This window comes from Thermobia domestica, chromosome 5 (assembly GCF_964235325.1).
Source record: "Thermobia domestica chromosome 5, izTheDome1.hap1.1, whole genome shotgun sequence".
Taxonomy (NCBI): Eukaryota; Metazoa; Arthropoda; class Insecta; order Zygentoma; family Lepismatidae; genus Thermobia; species Thermobia domestica.
Window position 1 is genome coordinate 312,912,491 of NC_137458.1, and position 19,918 is coordinate 312,932,408.

General features: G+C 35.3%; 1 protein-coding gene across 1 annotated transcript in view; it reads left to right on the plus strand.

Moving 5' to 3' along the window:
* The window catches only part of LOC145685653 (G-protein coupled receptor GRL101-like), a 452,342-nt gene that overhangs the window by 28,091 nt on the left and 404,333 nt on the right, over positions 1-19,918 (plus strand). Inside the window, exon 4 of the mRNA XM_081758045.1 lies at positions 6,953-7,024. Within this exon, the coding sequence (XP_081614171.1) occupies positions 6,953-7,024 (72 nt within the window). The remainder of the gene's footprint in view (positions 1-6,952; positions 7,025-19,918) is intronic.

Below are 19,918 nucleotides of genomic sequence, written 5' to 3' on the forward strand. Positions count from 1 at the left end.
AACATGCTAAGCATAAGTCATGAGCGTTACTTACCAAGCTGAGATCTTCTACGAATCCCATGCTTTAAAAAAAAACCAACCTAGTAGTGAAGAAGGTAACTCAAATTAATTTATTTGGATGCCTAGAAGTACAAGCATTTGTGACATCAGATATTGTTTCTTTCAACAGTATTCAGTTCCTCATTAAATTTTATACTTCTGTGTTCAACTGTATTCAGTTCCTCATAAAATTTTATACTTTTGTGTTTGTAAATCTGATGCCATCATTTTAACAACGGATTTTTTAAATTTTTTATTTGTTTATTATTATATTAATTATCACATACATATTATTAACACTAACACATATATTACTAACAGTCATACATAATACTAATACGGACACACATATTACTAATACTGACATACAAATTACTAATAGTGAAACGTATATTACAAATAGTGGTATACATATTACCAACAGTGACATATATTACAGTGACAAACATGTAATTAATACTGACACGCATATTACTAGTAGTAACATTCCTATTACTAATAGTCACACACGTATTACTAATAGTGACATTCATATTACTAATAGTGACATATATATTACTAACGCAACACACATGTTACTAATAGTGACATATATATTACTAGTAGTGATACACACATATTACTAACGATAACACACATGTTACTAATAGTGACACATATTACTAACAGTAGCACACATATTACTAATAGTGACATACATACTACTAACGATAACACACATATTACTAATAGTGGCATACATATTACTAACGCGACACACATGTTACTAATAATGACATACGTATTACTAACGGTGAGACATATATTACTGATAGTAACATACATATTACTAACAGTGACACCTGTTACTAATAGTGACATACATATTACTAACAGTGATACACATATTACTAAATGATACACATAATACAGTGACACGCATATTACTAATAGTGATACAAATAAAAGTTTCAGTGACACACATATTGGTCATAGTGATACACATATTACTAACAGTGATACAAATTAATAATAGTGGCAAATATTATTAATAATAATACACATATGACTAAGTGACACACATAGTGAGACACAGATATTACTAATAGATACATATACGTATTACTAACAGTAAAAGATATTACCAATAATGACACACACACACAGTAATAAAAGTGACACACATTACAGCAGTGGTGAGTATACTTAAAACTAATAAATTTTCCATGTATTTCAACTAGTTTTCATAACTATTGTTCTTTTATCACGATTAAATTAAATACAATTATAGAGCATTTCGAAACGAAGAAAAAACATAGTAGTGGCAGTTAGAAAGGAAGGGAGCTACATACATATCTATTTACGTTTGAAGGAAGAAACATAGGTACAAAAGTTGTAAACAAATATGTGCAAATATATTACATTGAAGCAAAGAGAAACTCAATTACCGTATAATCTGCGATGTTTCAAATTCCATATTGGTAGACACAAAATTTAGAAAGTATTGTGTCTGTGATATTTGTCTCTTTCATGCCACTTTACCACAACAGTCGAAGTTGATTAAAATTCATTTTCTGAGTAGTTTGTAATTTAGTTTCAAGCAGTCAATATTCGTCCTTAGACACAAAGAGAGAAACAGAGAGAAAGAGAGAGAGAGAGAGAGAATTTTAATTGTATTTGAATGAATGCATCAGTTAATGTCTATGAAATATGGATGTCTGCACTCGAGATTGACACGCATAAATGTATTCTGCAAGTTGTTTAGCAATTCTCTCTTCATAATAGAGACAAATTAAAGGGATTCTGATTTCCCTTTAAAATAGTTTACTGGGATATAAACTTTCTTTTGTGATAGAAGTAGGGCAACCTTTTGAATATATATTTTCTCTGCGTTTAACATTCAGGGATCCAGAGTCAACTAGTCGGCTTCAGACGCTTATTACCTTTGGGATAATGTGTAATTAGCACATCGGATCCCCTAGTCGTTATAGACCGGAGTTCCGCTACCTCATTTTTTCCAGTAGCTCCACAATTGTATCAAAGATGCTGGATGCACACTAATCATATCCTTTACAGAGTACGAACTGTCATCCATTTTTCCTCGAAACAGGCACGACACTGTTTGTCCAACCTGACCTCACAAGCAATGGTATTCCATTGCAGCTAAAGCGTAGGCATTTTCTCTTATGGTCATCTATATTTCCTCAGAATAGACACTACACTGTTTGTCTTAGCTGATCTCACTAGAAACGGTATTTCGGTACATCTAAGGCGTAGGTATTTTCTCGTATGGCCACCTATATTTCCTCGGAACAGACACGAAATGTTTGTATTAGCTGATCTCACAAGAAACGGTATTCCCGTACAGCTAAAGCGTAGGCATTTTTCTTACGGTCACAATATTTCCTCACAACAGACACGACATTGTTTGTCTTAGCTGATTTCATAAGAAACGTTATTCCAGAGCAGATAAAGCGTACATGTTTTTTTCTTACGGTCACCCATATTTCCTCAGAACATGAGCAATACTGTTTGTCTTAGCTGATCATACGAGAAACGGTATTCCAGTGCAGCTAAAGCGTAGGCATTTTTCTTATGTAAACATAGTTCAATTTGATTGTTCAGTAGCGTAGGAGATCAAGTTTTGATTTCCGTTTGGTGCTCAGGTGATTTGATACCAAGGTAAGAGATAGGTTCATGTCCGATATGACAGTAACTCCAAACTTGAAATAAACCCAACGAAAAATAAATTTAACCCTCAAAGAAGTACATACTTATACTTTTAAAGAGGAAATAAGTGTTGTAGGAGAATGTACATTTTTCTCACAATTGTACAATACCTGAGAAAAAGCAAGGAGATACTAATATTCTATTGAATTAGGCAATCTTCGATTCATGAATACCAAATACAGTACCGAGCACTGTAGATGAATAGTTAATATTGTTACCTCAAATCTATGTACACATAGAAATGGGTCTCAACCACTACTTTTCTCAAAACTATTATAACCGTTGTTTGTTTATACCTCAACAAATTACCCAAGATAGGTCCCATGGTCTAAGTTAGACTCAATTTCAAGTTTCCTCGTGCTCATATAGTAACCATACCTGTCTTCAGCGCGAGAGGCCCGACTTCCATCCCAGGCGGGAGTTGGGAATGTGAATTGGATTGCACATTGTGCTGGAGATTCACGCCTCATACAACTTGAGAGTTGAAACGGACGCTAAACTCTAATGCAATGCCAGGAAATCAATCTTAAGTTCCGAGATGTTGAAGAGAATCATGGAAACGAAAATGAACACAACTTTTTTCCAATAATTTATAAGTACATATTTTACTAAGCAACTCTATAACCTATGGAACCCGAAGGTTAATGTCGCGTTTATGAAAACTCTCCATTGACTTCTGTCCTTAACCAACTGGATCCAGTTTCTACTTTGTATTCCTATTTCTACGAAATCCACCTTACAAAGGGAACCTCTAAAAAATAGTTGTTTTCGTAAGCAGTTTTTATGGCCGTGTGATTACATAATTGAACTAACTGGATGCATATAACTACAGAAAACTATCCCAGAAAGAATAGTGTCAGTGCATATGTCGCTCAGTGACGCTCCTAGATATATCTGGCTTCTTCTCCCTTCAGATCAGCCTGTGTTAGGACGGGCAGTCTCTGCGTCTTGCATCCAAATCAAGCCATCTGTAATATGAATGATATCCTTTAGCTTCGTGTTTCAAGCATCGGTTCTGCAAAAACGTTTCCTTCTTTGTAGCTACTGTGTTTCGTCAATTCAAGTTTTTAGAACATCTACAGGGAGGAATACCCCGTTATGGAATGACGAGGAAATGTACGGCAGCTACTCCGAATTTCGTCCTCTTGGTGTTATGCTTTTGAATCATGAGTCATTTTTCTTTTCCTCTTCAGATATATTACTTTGACTCTCCTGAGTTCTGAGAAACACGGTTATTTAAGGGAAGCCACTGAATGTCTTCTTCCGTCTTTTTTGAGGTCTTTCTAAAGGTTATCTATTTGTCGACATGTGGTAACAGGAAGTCTTTATTTTTTTCTGAAATCGTTTGATGGCTGAAGTTAGAGGTTTCGTCCGTAAACTGGAAAAGGAAAGATTCCACACAAGATTGGGGAAACAAAAAAATAAAAATAAAAATAAAAATAAAAATAAAAATAAAAATAAAAATAAAAATAAAAATAAAAATAAAAAATAAAAATAAAAATAAATAATAAATAATAAAATAAAAATAAAAAAGGAACAGGGAAGTCTCTTGATTTTATTGACAATAACAGCTGAAATATAACGCGTAATAAATAATCCATTTTATGGAGAGAGGTTTTTAAAAACAAAGAAATTTCAACAGACTTACAACGAAGTAATAACATTATATAGATTGTGATATATGGCTCATAATCGTATGATCTGTAAGTATTTAATATCGTAATTCCGAAATATTTTATATGTATAGATTTTTTTTTAAAAAGTCAACACTGCAAGTACATATTATTATTATTATGATTATTATTATTATTATTATTATTATTATTATTATTATTATTATTATTATTATTATTATTATTATCCATAAAATACGAGTGGGGTACGGCAAACTACAAAATATTTACCTGATTTTCCATAACAATTTGAAAGTAGTTAATGAAACTATCTGATAAATGTGTCTTAATTTATAAAAGGGGGGCGTGGTGGCTCAGTGGAGCATTTACCTCCGGTGCTTGGGTCCCTGGTTCGATCCCAGCTCGCGCCGTGTGGACTTTGTGGTGGACAAACACCGTGCTCACGGGTTCTCCCGGGGTTCTTCCGTTTCCTCCCACTTTCTTCATTCCACCATTTCATTCATCTCTCATCATCACTGTCTCCTTTAGCCTAACCGACATAATCGTGGGACGTTAAACTTAAAGATTTCATTTCATTTTTGCACTCAAGAATATTGCTAACTGTACTGAAAGGAGGAGGGCGTGGTGGCTCAGTGGTAGAGAGCTTAACTTTGGTGTGAAGGGTTCCTGGTTCGATTCCCGACCAAGTAAGTTTGTATTAGACAATATCATGTCCCTTGGTTCTCTTAGGGTACTCCTCTTTCCTTCCACATTCTCATTCTATCAACACTTGCCTTAATCATCAGTCTCCCTTATGCCTAGCAGGTAATCGTGGGACGTTAAACTTAAAGAGTTCAGTTCAGTTCATTTCGTAGATTTCAAAATATTTCACATATAGAGAAAGTATGAATAATGTTTTTTGGAAGGTGAGATCGGAAGAATTTTCATTAAGTTTCTACCACCAAGGTACCAAATTGATTCACACTATAAATTTATTAAGTGGCTAATTGGAAAATGTTTAAATACAAAATATAAAATTATAGCGTGTGTATATTATGTTCATCCAATTCTTGATGTATCCAAAGTTTATTACGTAATATTCTACAAGAAAAAGTATTGCTACAATATAGAATGATAATACACAGCAATTCAATAAGATGTTACTATTTTCTCGTAGCTTGGGGTCCAAGGTTCGATCCCAGCTCGCGCCGTGTAGACTTTGTGGTGGACGAACACTGTACTCGTGGGTTTTCTCGGGGTTCTCCCTTTTCCTCCCACTTTCTTCATTCCACCATTCCATTCATTTCTCATAATCACCGTCTCCTTTAGCCTAATCGGCAATAACCGTGGGACGTAAAACTCAAAGATTTAATTTCATTTCATTTTACTTTCTCGTCTCAATGGTAGACATATTATAAAAGTATTATTATCGATTTAGTGGAACATGTTTTTTTTTTTTTTCATTTCCTGCATAACACAGATCCTCTTTATTTTCATGTGAAGTTTTCTCCTGTTTTCTGGAATGTTTAGAACTCAAAATTTTGAAATTTGTATTTTGCAAAAAGAGAAAGAAAAAATGAAATTAAATCTTTTAGTTTTACATCCCACGATTATGTCGTGTAGGCTAAAGGGAGGGTGATGATGAGAAATGAATTCAATGGTGTAATGAAGAAAGTGGGAGAACCTCGAGTAAATCCTCTCACATGGTGTTTGTCCACGACAAAAATCCACTTTGCGAGAACTGGAATCGAACCAACAACACCATGCACCAGAGGTGAATGTTCAACCACTATGTCACCGCGACCTTAGAAAAGAGTGATTACTCCTTAAATTAACAATTTGGAGTAAATACATGAAACAAATCTGCTACCCGTTAAGTACATGCAATGCAAGCTAAGGTTTTAAGAATCAACGAAAGATAAATTTCTTCCGCACTCAGAACTAATGATTCATTAAGAATACTATTTTAAAAATAACAAATTTAGTCATATTTAAACATTTGAAAAATCGATAACTCAAGTAATTTGTCGAAATAATAATTCATAGTTTCGTAGTATAACAAGTGTAACCAATCTTAGAAATCGACTTGTTAATCCGACCATTTGGTGCGGAATGTTTAACCACTTGCCGCATGCAGAGCCATATATGGCACATACCCTTTTTTTACTTTAGCTTTTTTGTGATTTATCAAAGGCATCAAATGACTGTTTTGTCTGCTGTGTGAGATATTGACGTGTATGAATAAGAGATTTTGGTGTCATCTGGCATGTTCTTTGTGAGTTGTAAGTGTGTCATATATGGCACCTACTTATTTCTCATCGAAATTAAGTGGAAAATCAAAAATTCAAATTTTAATTCATTTTTCAAGTTCCCATATGAGGATTTCCAATACTGATTACTTTTTTCACTAAAAGAAAAAAAATCATGCAGAAAGGGGCTAAGCAATAGCCTTTCCTTATTTCTTCTAGATATGCTATATCAGTTTATTACTATGATAGAAAACATGATAACCAGATTTTTTTAGTTATTATTGTGTGGTTTCAGAACGATTTTGCATTTATATTTAGAAACTTTTACAATTTTTGTTTCAGATTTTTGGCTTCAAACCAACTCGATGTGTTAGAAGATAACACTTTCTTCAATCTAACGAAGTTATTACACCTGTAAGTACATTTGCTTCTTTATTACAAAATAATTAATATTAATAATAGATTGGATTATAATTAATACAAATTATTCACAACATATTCTAAATAAAACAAAATATGTATCTTGTTTCCGAATGCTACTTGGGTAAGTTTGCTGAGTGTGCAAAAGCGTAAGTTATCACGAACAATATAAAGTTATAGTGGTAAGTGTTTATGGTTGCGATTCATTCAAAATGAGATTTCTACATATTTTTTTTAAAAATTGGGGCAGCGGTGGCTCAGTGGTAAAGCGTTCACCTCTGGTGCTTGGGGTCCCGGGTTCGATCCCAGCCCCCACCAAGTGAACTTTGTACTGGACAAACACCGTGCTCGTGGGTTTTTTCGGGGTTCTCCCGTTTCCTCCCACTTCCTTCATTCCACGATTTCATTCATTTCTTATCATCACCGTCTCTTTTAGCCTAACCGTGGGACGTAAAACTAAAAAATTTCATTTCATTTTTTTCTTTTGAAATTGTTCTTGTTCAGTTTTCTTTCTTTTCCAGTCATTATGAAGATATACGGTAAAAACTAGGAAGAAAATGGCACGAAAAAAGTATTGAAATGAAATGATTTTTTTTAGTTTTACGTCCCACTCTTACGCCGGCTAGGCTAAAGGAGAAACGGTGATGATGAGAAATGAATGAAATGGTGGAATGAAACAAGTGGGAAGAAACGCGAGAAGCCCGAGGAAACCCACGCACAAGATATTTGTCTACTACAAAGTTCACTTGGTGGGAACAGAGTTTGAACCCGGGACCCCATGCGCCAGAGAAAAGAAGTATTGAGTGTGATAAATTTTTAACATTATCACGTTTACTAGCAGGGAAACATAAAAAATTAATAAATTTATTTTTATTTAAAAATTGGAAAATGAAAAATACAATTTGTTAAACATAGTTTATTTTTGTGTACGTATATTAAATACTGTAGAAAGAAGAGGAATAGCATTTTTTAGCTTTTAGTAGCTAAATTCGAAGTAAAAATTAGTTTTTTTAGAAAGTGGAGTTTTGCGAACACCAATTATATAAACTAAAAGAGTGTGGGTTAAGGGTTTTCACTACAACGAAATTAAGCTACCGCTAATTTTAGAGTTTTTTCTGTAATATCTTGAAAACAAATAAAAAAATATTGGACAAGCAGAAACGTAGTGAACTAGACAATACGATTTTGCATGTGACACCTTTACCACAACGCACCTATCTGCTTTTGGTGTGCCGCTATTTACAGAACCCGCAAAAAATGCTAAATATATCGACAGTTGTAAATCGAAAGCAAATACATGAGTTGTTATAACGCTATCATATGCAAAATAATATTGTCTACTTTACTACGTTTTTGCTCTTTGAATATTATAATTTGTTTTAAAAATGTTACAGAAACAACTCCAAAATTAGCGGCAGTTTAATTTCGCTGTAGTGAAGACCCTTAAAAGGTTTAACTTTTGACACTTAAGTCTATGTGTAATTACTAATTTTGAAAATTAGAGTAGAGTCGTGTAATTACGAAACTACAATTTTCAAAATTATTCTGAAGCTAAACTTTAATTATTTTACTATCCATCCACGTCAAGAGGCTTTCACACAAAATGAATTAATTTCAACTCCGTACATTCCAAGACGGCTCCATGCACTAACTCTTGTGTGCCACCTACCATCACTCCTATCCGAGAGATCGTGAGTTCATTTATAAACCTTAGGCACTCTGCCAGTAGCAGTTTGGGCCACCAAGAAAAGGAGAAGACAACAGCGTTTTCCATCACAGAGGACGGAGGAGGAAGTTTGCAAATAAAGTATCTGCAATCCCTCAAAAAACATGTGAAGAGACGTTTATAATAAAATCCCCTAAGACAAATATTATGATTAGTGAGCGAAATGTATAAGTTTCCGTTTGCGTATACTTTATAAAGCTGGGACCAAACCAAGCGGCCTGTATAGGTAATCATTGGAATATGGTTTTCTAAATTCTAAAAATAAAGTTTTTCTCATAAATTACTGCTAAATGACCTATGGAGTATCTAGCTATCATTTTATTTAACCTTAATTAAGTTAATTAATTATGTTTTAAATAAAACGTAACAACTACTTCACAACTTTAACATTAAGTATCTAAATGCTCTTTCAAACAAATCTTTAAATCTCCATTTATAATGTAATCCTCTATATAGGACATTCCCATAACCTCGTTATTCAAATAATATAAATAAACGCTCATTATCAAAAAAGAATTAAATTGTGTATCTAATATTTCTTAAAACAATTATCTTGTCAACAACGTTGCTATATTAGGCACATTACCTTATTTAATTTAATTAAATGAGTGTAAATATGTCATTTGAAAATTTAAATGCGATGATATAACACAAAATTGTAGTTTTTCGTAAATGGAAAAAATGTATCGAGGGAAAATATGCAATGATGTACTATTACCAATGAGTACCCATTGAAAAGCTCATCTTGAGACATTCCATATATATGAAAGCTTGAATTGTCTGATGTTATAGTAACTATACTAATAACACAAAATATACAAATTCAACAGTGCGATTATGTTAGTTTGTTTTAAGAATTGCAGTAGAACAGTAGACTGATGGGAGTAACTTTCATTTATAAGTACATGATACGAGGCACGTCCAGAAACTAAGTTCCGTTTGGTAATAAAATTAAATTGTGTATAGATACAGAAAAAATATTTATTGCACAAAATTCTACAAAACTCTTAAACTACTTTTCCACATAACAGCCGAAATTTTGCAGGCATTTGTCATAGCGTGGCACAAGGTTTTGTATACCTTCTTCATAGAAATTTGCCGCCTGTGTCTTCAACCAGTTGGAAACAGTTTCTTTCAGCTCGTCGTCATTGTTGAAGTGTTGATCGTGAGATTTGGGGAAATTCCATACCGAGAGCACTAATTGTAAACCTGCGGTTTTCCTGGATCTTGTCATCAATCGCGTGAACCAGTTCTTCTGTAACCAAAGATGGACGCCCACTTCGTTCTTCATCGTGCACGTCACTACGTCCTTCATTGAATTGTTGGACCCATCTTCTCACCATTGAATCACTCATCGCATTTTGTCCGTAAACATCGTAAATTTGCCGATAAATTTCACTTGGTTTCACTTTCTTCGCATTCAGAAAACGAATCACCGCTCTGATTTCACAAGCGGCGTGATTTTCAATCAACACCGATATTGTAAACAAGCACAACAAAGCGTACGTGACTGACAGCGATCTCCAAATGGCGCACGTTTCTTCTCCTTGATACAGAGCGTCTACTGCGCATGTGCGGAACTGCGATCGCAGCGCTGCAGCGGAGATAAATTTAAACGGAACTTACTTTCTGGACGTGCTACATATTTCTTGAAATTCACCCAAACAATTGTATTATCCCAATTCTCCCGCCATATGATGCTATTAGTGCACCTCATTTTTCTCTTAATACGCCTCTGATAATTTTGTAATAGGAACCGGTAAGTGAAGAAGACAAAGAACTTACGATATTGGGAATCTTTTTTTGAAATCAACAACTTAGAGACGTAAGGAATGCGAAAAGTGAAGGAATATTTTAAATCGGACGAACCGTTTGGGCTGTACACTTTCTATGCTCCCAAAGTTAAATGAAAATACAATGTTGCCATTTACCTGGACCCACAACATAAGTGAATGAAGTTATTGTCTTTTCGCTAACGTGTCAATGCCCAGCCCCCATTTCAAACATGCCTCCATTCACCATACTCTTACTTAGCGCAAAAGACAGTTAACTTTATTCAGTTATGTTGTGGGTCCAGATAAATGGCAACGTTGCATTTTCATTTAACACAGGGCTCATAAGGAATGTATAGCGTAAACGCCCCGACCGATTTAAACAATTCCTTCATTTTAGATTGAAAACATCATATTTGGAGACGGTTTCTCCTCTGACTCTGATAGTAACAAACTTAGCCTATGTCAGGGGACATTTGAGACACCCTATATTGTAATATCCTATGTAATGTTGTAAACAAACAATTCCACACACCAGTGTTTACAAGCACCACCACGTGGTTCGGTAAAAAGATCTCCCACCAGATGGATCTACAGTCACATGCAGACGACGGCTTCTGGCCCTTCCCACGGAGCAGAAGACGACATCGGAACAACAGCGCCATCGCCACCCAAAGGACCCTATAAATTGGATGGACGAAGACAACTCGATACCAGTTTTCTGGTGACCCTCCTCTAGTCTGCTACGGGACTCTTGGAGTAACCTAACCCCAGGTCTCTAGTCTGCTACGGGACTACGCCTATCTTATCTCCTGGCTTAGCCTGTTACGGGGCTCTGTCTGGGAATCCTAACCTCAGCCGCTTAGCCTGCTACGAGGGTCTGTTGGTCACTTAACCCGTCTCTGCTTGTTAATTGGTTCCTTAATTCCCCTCTGCTTAGCCTGCTACGGGGCTCTGTTGGCCACTTAACCCGCCTCTGCTTGTTAATTGGTTCCTTAATTCCCCTCTGCTTAGCCTGCTACGGGGCTCTGTGGAAATCCTGTCTGCGACCTTAGGATCAAAGACTACCTATTTCTAACCTTTCATAGTTTAGAGATTATTTTGTATAGTATTTTGTGAAAATACTCTTATAGTAGAAGCTTTTATAATAAAACTGGTAGTGGGAGTCGATTCCGGACTCATTAAATGCTCTACCTACAAAACCTATATGAGACAAGGTTTTACAATATATATAAGAGAAATTAGACCTTTCCGTCTTCTGCTGTACAAAACTTTCAACATCTGGTTGTTTCTACTCCATCTGTTCTCCTGCAATATATGACTCGTTTCCTTGATGCTTAATCGTTGAATGTGAAATCATGCAAGAGGAACTCCCACGTTTAAATGGAACAATTTTATTGTTGTTCAATAAAGGTTAAGTGGTCTTCTTTTTGAACTCTCTGGTGAAGTTTTCATGCAAAGAAAATCTTCATAGTTAACACAACTAGGAACACACATATATGTTTGCTTCATTTACTTCAAATAAACTTATTTTCTTTCTAGGAAGAACACCCACGCCACGTATATCTATAAAAATGAAAGTTACTGTATTTGTGACTTAATACCTATTGAACTACCCGACTGATCTCGATAAAATTTTCAACATAGATGATGCTCGGGACTGGGAGTGATGTTACTTTGATGGTACAACGTAGGGGATTGGGAGGGTATATATATATATATATATAAACCTAATAAATCCATATTCAGCCTCTCGTCTGTGAAATGTGTTCTCCTCTTGTGAAAAACGGGTATTTTGCTAGTAATGTATAAATCAGTTTCTTCCCTTATATTAAAAATATAGAGTATATCTATTTATTAACAGTTTTTCTTTTCGTGTTTCATATTGTGTAGAAATGTACGGTTGAGAGCGAACCAGTGTTGCCAGATCTACTGATTTTGCAGGAGATCTCCTGATTTTTCTACGTTCTACTGATCTACTGAGAAAGAAAATGAAAAGTGAACAATCTCCTGCTTTTTCCTTACTTCTTGAAGTTGAAGATTATTAATATTGAATTTTCAATGTTTCCTCACATAAAAAGGTAAAATTTCTCTGTTATAATACACAAAGCTCTATAGAGCATATAGCTATAGAGCTTTACTGTATATAATATGAATCCAAAGAATACAACTGTACGCCATCTTCTATATGCATTATGGTTAGCGTTTTCATGACTTTCTGTAAGATTTACAAGTAAGTGTTGTTTAGATTGGGATTAGGGTTGGAAAAGTGGCTTAGATCATTTCTCCACGATCGTCAGCAAGAAATCGTCTTACTCCACGATCACGTGTGACCGTACCATATAGCTACATTATCGCTGCGTGCATGAAACGACATTTTCCTACTGCACTTTGCTCTTTCACTACGTTTTACTTCACACATGTGTGTATTTAATAATATTAATATAAATCCGGACTTCCCCCTTTCATTTGCTCAAATTAGTTAATCGGAAATGAATTCTGAATGTAGTCAAACTGCTTGTTTTGACTACTGCGCCCGTGATAATGGCAAATTTTATTGCCCCTCCCCCGGATTTACATTCAAACGCCACCACTGTATGTGTCTACTGCTTTCTCCTGTTTTTTATCTTCGAATCTCCTGCTTTTCAAACTGACTGGTCTGGCAACACTGGAGCGAACGTGCGCAGAGAATATCTACTTAAAATTCTAAATGACAATACCTTCTTTTGTATTCACCAGCTGAACACTGCAGAACAAAATTAATTTTCTTTCCTTTCTAATACATGTCTATATATACCGTATGTTTCAATTGAAAATTCTTATGTTCTCATTGTTGTAAACACAAAGAAAGAGAGAGATTACAATTAACTTATTCAATTTATTGATATAAGGTGAAACTTATTTTCTTTTACGGTACTCACCCATTGACATTGACGTTTTTCAGAGGGTGTTCCAGATTCCGGAATGGAAATTTTAATTCTCCAATCGTAATTAATACTTTAGTCGCTTTAGTCTCGAGATGTTCGCCTGGCACTTCGGAATCTCGGAGCTCTAGCTCGGTATTTCAAAATTTCCAAAACTTGGAATTCCAGGATCTTGGAACTTCATACAAAATTCCGAATTTACAGAATTCCGAAATTTTGGAACGTCAGAATTACAGTATCTCAGAACTTCGTATTCCGAATCTCAGAACATCTGAGTAATTACGGAATTCCGAATAATTCTGGAATTAGGGACATTCAGAATACCAGAATTGAAATATCATTATCGAATACTCGAACTTCAAACTGGCGTCAGTGCTTAGCCAACGAATCATGTAAGTTGGAAGCCAATTGTGTTACCGCAAGAGCAACGCACCAGGGACAATATTTGGAAACAGAATTTACTCTTCGGATACAGTCTACGAAACCAAATTTACACTGAAATCTTTAAAAACTGTAATGTGAAATTACGTGTGTCAGACAAATATATATTGAAGATACATTTACAGCTAGTACAGAGGAGGAAGGTAGAAACATCTGAGTAATTCTGTAAATTTAGTTGGTCTTGCTTCTATTCTATGGGTAAAAAATGCTAAAGACATAAACGTAAGGAATACTTTGTACTATGTGTTCAGTAATTAACCTGCTTTATCTTCTTTGATAAGCCTTTATCATGCTCTATGGGAATATAGTTGAGTACAGATTTCCATTCTCTTTCAATAGTACATAAGTACTTTGATGATCTCATCTTAATATTGAGAGGGGTACATAGGACCACTCTTAAATTTAGAAACTATCAAATAAATAAATAAATAAATAAAAGTTGTGCACTGTTCTGTGGGTAGAAAATTGTTTAAGGTTGGTTTTGTTTTGGCGATAGGTGTTACTACAGTCTTCGTATCTCCCTCATATATTTTATTTTTCACGAAAATTCACGATTTTTCTTACAAATTTCAAATTACCGACAATCCGTGCCGACTTTTTTAAATTTAGTAATTTCTTCATTGTTGAAATGGCTTAATTGTTGAAACTAAATATCCAAATCTTTAACAGTATATTGTTTCAACAATGAAGAAAATTCTAAATAAAAAGTCAGCACGGATTGTTGCCTTCGATACGTTATGAAGTTCCTTCTCTAAAAAAAAGCTTTGTAGCTTGAAATTTGTAAAAGAAATCATGAATTTCCGTGAAAGGTAAAAATTACATGAGAGAGATACGAAGAATGTGCTGGCATCTATCGGCGAAACTTGTCCCTGGAAACCAACGTTAAAAATCTACCATATGCTCGCCGCATATATGGTTATTAACCTGATTCATCTTCTTTGATGTAGCTTTATTACTTCATATAGTGAGAGTTTATTATAACAGGTGGTTATATAGTTGAGAATAGGGCCCTTTAACTTCCGTAAGTTATGGGTGCTTTGATGAATCCCACCTAAATTGTGGGAGGAGTACATAAGACCATTTCTTAAATTTGGGAATTGTTCAAAAAGTAAAAAAAAAAAAAAAAATGAATGTGTTCAAGAACTAAAATACATACCTCTGTAAGTTTAATTGGTTTACCTTGTATCCTTCCATATTTAAAAAAAAATGTCAGAAACATGCGTAAGAAAGACGGCTGTAAATTTAGATTTTGGCGGAATTTTTAATTGACGTGCGGTGCTATTTTGAATGTATTTCTCCAAGTTTTACTGAGATGGGGCTTTATCACTTGCATGGTTATATATAGGGGTATGTTCTCTCGCATAGAACATGGGTGTACTGATGCTCTCATCTTGAACTTTGTGAGGGGTTCATTGACTCATCGCTTGAGTTTTGGGAATCGTCAAAAAACAAAATTTGTAAGTTTTCTCTAGAAAATGTATATATATTTGTAAATTTAGATGATTCACGTTGATCCTTTGCATGGGTAAAAATGCCAAAAATTCAAATTTGTAAGGGTTTTGACCTAATCAAAGTCGGGGCATATGGATCATGTGAATGAATACAAAGCATAGACTAGTGTTATTGGTGAAAATTGTTGTATTTGGACAAATTGGATTAGTTGATGACTACCTCTAAAATTGGCCATACTAGGTCTATCTCTGCCCATAACTAGCGTATTGAGCCACTTAGCTACGTTATGGTAAGTAGGCTAGAACCTGCCTTCGGAAAGACCTCAGACGAACGTCCGTTAGAACCTCGCCTAAAGTTTTCTACCATGTTTGTAAACTTCTGTGCAGATTCCTCAACAAGAGTTATAACATCTTCAAAAATTACTCATCTAACTCTTCAGTCTTTTAGTGAAATACTGTCGTCTTTATGCAGGTTCTTTACTTTATCTTCTATATATGTGTATATTCTTTTTGTTTGTTGCCTTGTATGTGTTACCACCCCACCTATGAAGAATATTGTTGATAGAAGGCGAGAACACGAGTTATTCAATTAAGATGGATTTGTGCTTAGAAACTCTCTTTAGCATTTCTCCACTTTTAATCAAAGTCGTGTGTAGGAAGAGATGTGAGACTTACAATCCCTCTCCTTCAGAAATTTTGAAGATTGGAGTGGATAAGCTAACTTTTGAACTTATCTTCAAGGTTCTTTAACATGAGTTTGTTTCCTTAATGCACGTGGTTTGTATATTGTTTTCTTGATACCTCCCTAGTTGCGTAATTAACATTCTAAAATTATCGTTCCTTCAAAGTTTTGTAACAATTTTTGTAGTAACTTTCAAGACATGGATCTTTTTGATGATTTTCGTTGATACTAGGAACAACTTTCTTCTCTAGTATCAACAAAACAGCAGCTTGTTGCTTTGAAACTTTTGATACGTTCTTCAAACGTTTGATCACAGTTCATATAAATTTCTTACACAGCGTTCAGCAAACTCATGAATAGTTTCTTCGTAGAAACAACATTTGTATCCAGTAATTCTTGGAATATTTGAGATAAGTGTTTCATAACATGTGTACAAAAGAAACTTTCCATACAGAAACTCCGTAAAGTTTAATAGCGTATCGAAAATATGTTTCTTATAAGTAAAGTTTGGTTTCTTAAGTAACTATGGTTCATTTCAGATAAATAAATAGAACATCAAAACAATATTTCTCCTCACCACGCTTATGCACGTGGTTTATTACACGTGAATTTTACTCTTCCTTTCCCTGCCTTTAAACACGACACGCGGAAAAATAGAATGTAGCTACGTATGTCTAAAGAATTAACTGTAACTTTGAAAATAGCATTACATAGTTTAAAACATTTGATTACATTTAGTCCTGGGTTCGATCCCAACCCCTGCCAAGTAAACTTTTTGGTTTACAAACACCGTGATTCTCCCGTTTCCTCCTACTTTCTTCATTCCACCATTTCATTCATCACTCATCATCACCGTCTCCTTTAGCCTAACCGGCATAACCGTGGGACGTAAAACTCAAAGATTTCATTTCATTTCATTTTTTTGATTACGTTTATCTGTATTAGTGAGATAAGTAACACAGGTTTTGATACAATGGTAAATTTAAGTGAACAGTTTTCGTATATTTCTTTGTCGATGTTGTGATATACGAGAAGGATTAGAAACTAAGGTCACATAAATAATATTTCTGGAGTTTCGTCTCTTATGCAGAAGCGAGGAGTGTGCGGTAAATTTAACTATGGAGTTCGTAACTGTGCAAAGTTTCAGCCCCCATCACCTATTTCGCTAGTTGTAGATAAGCACAAATGTCTATTTGTTTGAGAAACTGGTCTCGCGAAGTAATCTGCTGAGTTATTTGATTTCTGTGGACGAAATATGTAACCGCGGCTGAAATCCACCGGCAGCTGGTAATAAGGGCGCCCATCAGGGGGAACAAGGTTGGGCGCTCGCCCCCTAGAGGAAATTGTATTTCAGAATATCGAAAATCCAATAGAATTTTTACATTACTTACAGCGAAAGTTGAAACTATTTTTGAAACGTCGCTTATACTTGCCCCCCTTGGAAACCACAACATGGGCGCCCTTGGCAGGTAAAGGTTTACGGAGAGGCCGTAATGTCTCGTCAGCGTGTCGCAGAATGGTATCGAAAATTTGCGGATGGTAGAGAAGACGTCACATAAGAGGACAGTGGCCGACCCAGAAGACCACCACGCTGTTGAAGTTTCGCTGGGATATCACCGACTACCCTCACTAGAGCCTGGACCTTGCTCCAAACGACTTTCACCTGTTCGCGTAGTTGAAGAAGCATCTAGGATGCCGTCGCTTCGCTTCAGAGGAGGTGAAACACTTCATGACAACGTGACTGAACACGCAAGGACAGGATTTTTACCAAGATTGAATCTTCAAACTCATTCTACGATGCAATAAGTGCATCATCCGATATGGAGACCATGTCGAAAAATAACTTAATTTATGTACTATCTGTTGGCTGTATTGGTTGTATGAAATATACACACGTTTCACTGGAGGCTTTGTAACCTTACTTTCCGAACACTCCTCGTAATAATAGAAACACAAGCGACGACAGAGTTGGAAAATGAATGAGTTCTTACTTCATTCAAGTAATAATTTCATAATATAGAATCCAGTATTGGTAAATTACAAGTGTACTATCATAATAACGGCAGAACTTGAAACGATATATAGGCCTATATATATATAAAACACAGCACAAGAAGAAGACGATAAATGCGTTGTTATAGTGATAGGCACCTTTCACCAGAGAACATCTTATATTAAATAGTCACATTTGCCAATCAAACAGGTAACAATCGATACAGAGATGAAAAAAGTGATAAATCCAAATTTTTAGTGGTGAAACGCAAAAACACAGGAGATAGAGAGAAAAGAATGACCAATAACCATGTGAAGAGAGCAATGCAAAATATACATTTACACAGAAATATTCACTGTTTCTTTCAGACCTGTTTTTGCTGGGGCACTGCCCCTCCGGAGCTCTAAGAGTGCCCCCCCCGAAGCAGACCAAAATTATACGTCTATACTATAATAATAAATAGCATAGTATCAGTACTTCCCCACCGGAATACTAAGTGTGCCCCCCCTCCCGGAACATTGTTTCTGAAAGAAACACTGGAAATATTTTCAAAATGTTTGAAGTAATCAAAAAGGAAAACTGCACAATAGTTTCGTAAACAAATATTGTACTGCCCAGGCGTGCTCAATGTTGTAATATTTAACGTAGTGTTGCACGAGGTACAAATTATAACATACGGAAAATCTATTTGTGATTATAAACTAATGTGTGAAATCTCAATGCATATTGAAGCCAACTTTCGAAGATTAATGAATGACGAAAGTGCTATGCCTCAGATTTGTAAAAGTAACTGCAGCACACTATTTTGACCCATTGAAACCCAAATATGATGCACAGGCAAGAATCTAATCACTGATATTAGCACGAAGAGAGCAGACAAAGCACAGGTTCAAGGAGTGTTGTCAAAATAGAAAATCATAATAGTGTCAAAATACAATACATGAACAGTAATGATCCATGCTCTTGGATTTCCAAGTAATTAGCAGGTTTGCTTCTGGTGCATACAATGCTTCAATACCGGTATACATTATTGGTGCTCTCTAGTTCAGTGTTCTGTTGTTGATGATGTAATACTCGGCATAGAATTGAGCTGGCCCCATGTGGAGGAGATACTTCGAAAAGGGTGATATAACTTAACAGAAAGTGCATTTGTAAACCTAAAAGGTTTCATTTCCTGACATTTTGTAAATATCATAATAAATGCTAAAAATGTAGCTCCAGTGTTTTGTTTTTGTCAAATTGTCTTATAATATGCACTGAAAAAATCCGTAATCCGGACAGCGGTATACTGTACAAATATAGGGGATCCGTACGTTTACTACTGAAGTCTATACGGAGCATACGTTTTCCATATGTTACATACGTACTGCCCTTTTTCCCGTTTAGATGTTACATCATGCCGTTGCAGGATGTCTGACATATAACAGTCTTACGTATGGTACTTGTACCGATTATGCCCCGGGACCATAATATGGCCCACAGACAATATCTCTGCAGATTTACGTTGGTGATACTAGATGACAACATAACCTATGTCCTCATGACAAGCGTAAACATATTTGCACGGCTCAGAGGACATAGTTTATATTGTCATCTAGTAGCACCAACGTAAATCTGCAGAGATATGGTGGGTGGGCCATATTAGGGACCCGGGCCATAATCGGTACAAGTACCATATATTGCGTATGTTATATAGATCAGCTGTGTGTTACATACATACATCTATCTGTATGTGATATCCTGACCGCCTATATACACTTCTTTCTTTCGTATGAAAAGTACGTTTATTCGGAATACATTCGTTTATTCGGAAAGTAAGTATAAAACATACGTTTTCTGTTATATACGTATGTTTTACGTATACACTGTAAAAAATGAGGTGTTGAAACAACACAAAAT